The 5,166-nt window shown below is 59.0% G+C and overlaps 2 protein-coding genes across 2 annotated transcripts in view; both read left to right on the forward strand.

The window, feature by feature from the left end:
• The first annotated feature begins 2,297 nt into the window (after positions 1-2,297).
• DBNDD2 (dysbindin (dystrobrevin binding protein 1) domain containing 2) lies at positions 2,298-4,387 on the forward strand. The gene is made up of 3 exons (XM_009998700.1): positions 2,298-2,454; positions 2,872-3,015; positions 3,802-4,387. Exons 1-3 carry the CDS (start codon positions 2,301-2,303, stop codon positions 4,008-4,010), a joined length of 507 nt encoding a protein of 168 aa, XP_009997002.1. The 5' UTR covers positions 2,298-2,300; the 3' UTR covers positions 4,011-4,387.
• A 710-nt stretch (positions 4,388-5,097) lies between these two features.
• PIGT (phosphatidylinositol glycan anchor biosynthesis, class T) overlaps positions 5,098-5,166 on the forward strand; it is a 6,296-nt gene continuing 6,227 nt past the window's right edge. Inside the window, exon 1 of the mRNA XM_009998791.1 lies at positions 5,098-5,148. Within this exon, the coding sequence (XP_009997093.1) occupies positions 5,098-5,148 (51 nt within the window). The remainder of the gene's footprint in view (positions 5,149-5,166) is intronic.

Raw genomic sequence — 5,166 nt, forward strand, 5'->3', positions numbered from 1 at the left:
GGCAGGGCTTGTGCCGCCCCCCCCCCCATGGGCCCGGAAGAGCCCCCCAGAGCGGGGAAAGGCTCAAGGCTCCATCCCCGACTCCCACCGCGGTCACGGGTCAGGCAGGGCCAAGCACAGCCCAGCTGCCATCTCCTGCTGCCGGCGTTCTTTACATAATGGGATCTCAGTGCTCGTGCCCAACGCCCCGGAGAGGGCTCAAAAAACAAGTTCATAAACAGGTCCTGCTAATTCCCCCCGCCAGAGAAATCCCCGCGCCCACAGGAATGCTGCCACCAGCTCCCTGCTGCCCCCAGCACCCTTATCTGAGTATCAGCCACATGCCGAGGAGAGGTGGGCAGTGACAGCACTAATGGCAGGGATCAGCCACACTCGTGGATCAGCCACACTCACGACAACACCCACTTAGCATTTTGGTTTGTATTTGCACTGCAGGAGGATTTAGAGACCCTCCTCCTTACCTCCACACTGGGTAAGATGCCACACGGAGAGCTGGTCTGTTGCCCTAAATCTGGGAGCCAGCTCAGCCTCTGTCCTGAGCCCAGCCTCCCTATGGTGGGAGCCCCATGGGCTCTCCTTGCTGTGCTAATCTGCAGCAGTTTGCCATGGATTTGGCAGAGCTGGGCTGGCAGGCAGAGCTGTGATTGGGACAGACAGGACAGGGCTGGCTCCAGCTACTGAAGGGAACCAGCTCTGCAATCAGTGCTCCCTGTTTGTCTCTGGCTCCATTCTCTTTTTCAGATAGCATAGGGGAGGCAGGCGATTTTTTTCTCACCCCAGCAGCACTGGGGCAGCCTCTGGTCAGCCTCATGAGGAACCCTTCACCAGTACAGTGTGTCCACCACCCCAGGGTGCTGCACAGCTCACCAAGTCTCTGTACCAAAGCAGGCAGCCAGTGCTTAGGTCAGACACACCAAGGCAAAGACCCCTTCAGGCAGTCAGATTCACTGCCCCAGGCATCACAGGAAGATGCTGAGCAGCCAGAAGAGGACCAGAGCCTCTTCCACAAACTGCTTGGTGACTGACCCTGAGTCACCCTGCATCCCCTGTGCTGTGCTGCAGGCACAACCCAGCCTCCCGGGCAGGCACCTGCAGACAAGGGGGTTTAGCTGAAGGATGCCCCAGAAACAGGGTGCAAGGGAGCCCTAGAAGGGTTCTCAGGAAGATGTGACCTTGATCTCCAGGACATTTCACCAGGCCCACTGCCTCTCTCCCATTTGGGTCCTATGCCACTACATCTTGCTGACAGCCTGCCCTGCTGCTGCCCTCGCCCCCACTCCTGCCAGACAGGGTGGGGATGCTGCTCCCTTTGTTCTCTCCTCCCCAGCCCAGAGGAGTGGAGGGTTTGGGCTGTACTCAGGCAGAGCAAAGGATGTTTGTTTGGTTTCCTTGGTTACTGCCTGCTCCAGTAATCACATTTTCCTTGTACTGGCTGGGCCAAAAGCAGCAAAGAGGAAATCTGGAATGGCTTAGGTCAAACACCAGCCTGGGAACAGCCAGGGCCACCAGCCACGGCCCCTCCATGCCATTTGGGTCCTTGCAATGCAGGTACTCCCTGAAAGGGAGGTACCAGGGCCAGGGATGCAGCAACAAGCTCCTTCAGCAACAACCTCCTTCAGCAACAGCCTGAGGGCTCCCAGCACTCCTTTCTGTGTGAGCCAGGGACACAAGCACCAGCATTGAACTGCAGGAGGAATTACAGGAATGAAAATGTTTGTGCAGGCAGAAGCCAAGCTGGCTGTGCAGGCGGGGGATGTGAGCAGAGGAGCCTGCGAGCGTGGGTGCGGCTGTATTTATAGTGACAGCAGCAGGGGTGCGGATGCAGGGGTGACAGGGTTGCTAATGCCTTTTATTCCTTATGCATCCCTCAGCCCAAAAAGCCTGGAGCACTAAGGCCGGTTCCTGTCCCTGGGAGTTTCCCCTGCTTGTTGGTGTTCACGGATAACCCTGTTTTGTAGCAAGGAACCTGCAACTCGAACACGTGCAAAGCGTGGCTGATCTCATAACAACACCCTTTCCTCCTCCGTAATTCCCTTCAGGAGTGGTGAAGGCAGCACATGAGCTCCCAGCTCCTGGCTGCTCTGCATCACAGAAGTGAGATCTGAGGCTCCAGCACAGCAGGTGCTGGTGATGCCGCCGTTCCAGCCTGTAGCATCTACTCATGGTGACTAAACCAATAAAGCAGAGCAGGAGGGAACCACCTACCCCCCAGCACAGCCACACTGCATCAGCTGGGATGGGCAGAAGGGCTCAGACAGCCCTGCCTGGTCCGACCCTCCTCACCTCTCTCCCCAGCTGACATGGAGCAGGCACAACGAAGCCTGGATGCAGAGCAGATGCAGCAGCAGCAGCAGCTGAAACTACGGGACCGGCAGAAGTTCTTTGAGGAGGTTTTCCAGCACGACGTGGATTTCTTCTTCCCTTTGTCTCACCTGCAGATAGAGCACCGGAGACGTAAGTGCTGCAGGGGTGTTTCAGAGAGCAACAACACGAGTGCTGGAGATGGAGGGGACATCCCCAGTCTGCCAGCAGCTGGGGACACACGTGTCCTGCCCTGAGACAGGACCACACACGCTGTGCATTACTCACACCACGCAGCTGAAGTCACTGCACATGGGTACCCAGGCTGGCGCCCTGAGTAGTCACTGCCTTCAGACAGGCTCCTCTGGGCAGCAGTTTGGGGCAGGGATAAGCAGTGAGGCAGCCAGGGATTCCAGAGTGGTGTTTTAAGGAAATGTGGCTTTCCTGGGGGACTCCCAGTGGAATTCTGTTCCCCACAGCAGGGCTGGCCCCTCCTGGGGTCCTGCCTGCACATGGTTCATGGTGTCCTTTCCCTGGCAGTAGCACTTACCTTGTCACTGGTCTCTGCAGCCCCTTTAGGCAGCATTTCCTCCATGGAGGTCAACGTGGACATGCTGGAGCAGATGGACATGATGGACCTGTCAGACCAGGACACTGTGGATGTGTTTCTTGGCTGTGGGACAGAGGAGAGCAGTGTTGCTGGGCCCCTGCCAGGTATGTGCAGTCCAAGCATTTTGCAGGCCAGGCTGGGAGCCCTTCCTGCCCCCCGTGCCCACACCAACTTGTTCCTCAGCTCTGGCCACCCTGCGTGCAGATACACACACACAGAGATATCTGGTGCTGGGATCTGAGAGGTTGGAGCAACCTCACTCTAGGCTGGTCCACATCAGTATCCATCCTCCACCCAGAGGTACAGACCCTACCTCATACTGCAGAAAACAAGGAAACTCAGGCACTTCCCAGAGTCCGAGGGTCGAATTCTCTTGTCCTGAAGCTCCTCTGGAGCAGTCAGTGTCTTGTCATGATTTACCAGGTCCCCACCACGCTGCAGAGCTCACTGTGCCAAGTGGGAAGGCTGCACAACCCCTCCACCTCCCAGCCAGACCCCAGGCAGCCAGGCTTGGGTCCCACAGGGTGAGCCCAGGGTGCCAGCACCTTCCTCCCAACAACACACGCTGCAGTGATTCATGGAGGCCAAGCCAAACATCTCCTGGGCTGCTGGGGCTGACAGCCTCACAGAGCCCGGCCCCCAGCCGGGCTGCACACCAGGCGGAAGAGGCTGCACTGCCAAAAACGGGGAAGGAACGTGCAGCCCTGCCCAGAGCCAACCCGGGGGTGTGATGAGGGAAACGGCCACGGCAGCCGCGTGGGGAACTGCTGGGAGGGGCCAGGCAAGCCCAGCCTGCCCAAGAATAAGTGTTGGAGGGTTTTCCATGAAGCCCGGGGATGAAGAACCTCCAGAAGCCTTTTCCTTCCTTCTCTTACCGCTGTCTCCCCCAGGGGCAGATGCCAGCCAGTGCCCAGAGGAAATCACCCTGCAAGTGCCCAACGCAGCCGAGAGCAAGTCCCGCATTTCTTCCACGTCCTCGGTCTCCACGGATCTGAACAGCCTGGACACCAGCGAGGAGGGGGCTGAGACCCCTGTGGTGCAGTCCGACGAGGAGGACCTGCACGAGGACAGTCCCAAAGAGCAGGAGGCAAGAAGCTAGCAGCCAGCTGTGCCCTGCTCCCTGCCTCCTCTGCACGGACCTGCCAGCCCCGAGGAAGGAAAGCTGCTGGAGCTCCGTGAACCCCAGCCTGGACTGCTGCCCTGCAGGAGGGGAGAGATGGTTTTCCCCTCCTCTTGCTCCACAGGTTGTCCTGGCAGCCAAGGGAGAAGGAAAAGGGTATTGTAGGCACTCGAAATTAACTCTTCAGGCTTTGCTGCTAACACTCCCTGCTTCACTTCCCCAAAATGCTCAGCATCCCACAGCCCCACCATTCCCAGAAAGCCAGGGATCCCAGGTGCCCCCAATCCTACTGACAAAGGTCCTGTCCAGACATGCATTTTAACAATGGCACACAGAGAAATAACACTCCAATCTAAACAGGCAGTGGGTATGTGTTTTATTGGGAAAAAACAGCACTGGGGGTGAGGGCGAGGTGGGGACTGCAGAGGGGTGGGAAGTGGTGTAAACAATGTGCTCAGGTTGCAGCACAGGAGCTGACGGAGCCCAGCTCCAGCACAGGGATGGTTCCTGTGCCCAGTGTGGGAGCAGAGAGCAGACCAGGCAGAGGAGGGTGGAGCTGGTCACCATACTGAGCAGGAGGGAGAGCCAGGCTGCAGTGTGGGCAGAGCCGAGCCCAGCAGGGCTGCTGGTCACTGTAACACCCACCTCGAGTGCAGCAGGGCGGGCTCCCCGGCTGGTGAGCATCAGCACACGGTGGCAGCAGCCCTGGCTGGAGGCTGCGTTAGAGAAGCAAAGGAAGAGCCATCCAAACGAAGCCACTGTGCAGCCCGCTACACTTGCAGGGCAGGTCGTGAGGAGCCAGGCACTGCCAGAGGCTCTGCTGCTATCGGTGGCTGCAGCCCAGGAAAGCCCTGTCCCTGCTCGGGCTGTGCCAGCACAACCGCCATCAACACCACCAGGAAAGGAGCCCGAGAGGTAAGTGAAGGGAGCCAGGGAATGCTCTGCATCCCGGCTGCTTCCCAGGGGGAATCCCGACCTTGCAGCATTCCCTCCTGCCCCAGCCAACTCTTCTTCATGACCAACTGGAGCAGCTACCGCGGAACGACTGGCCAGAGGGGGAGGCAGGATGGGACTGTCACCCCCGGCGCTGCCTCCCGGGGTGGCCCGGGCTGGCGGGGCCGGTAGCCGGGGCTTC

This window comes from Chaetura pelagica, unplaced genomic scaffold (genome assembly GCF_000747805.2).
Source record: "Chaetura pelagica isolate M959 unplaced genomic scaffold, ChaPel_1.0 scaffold275, whole genome shotgun sequence".
In the NCBI taxonomy this organism is placed as follows: Eukaryota; Metazoa; Chordata; class Aves; order Apodiformes; family Apodidae; genus Chaetura; species Chaetura pelagica.

Bases quoted from the DNA above. Each gene is read 5' to 3' on its own strand.
- DBNDD2 (XM_009998700.1), top strand. From the start codon at position 2,301: ATGGAGCAGGCACAACGAAGCCTGGATGCAGAGCAGATGCAGCAGCAG. The intron at 2,455-2,871 runs GTAAGTGCTGCA...TGGTCTCTGCAG, and splicing joins GCAGATAGAGCACCGGAGAC to CCCCTTTAGGCAGCATTTCC. The intron at 3,016-3,801 runs GTATGTGCAGTC...TGTCTCCCCCAG, and splicing joins TGTTGCTGGGCCCCTGCCAG to GGGCAGATGCCAGCCAGTGC.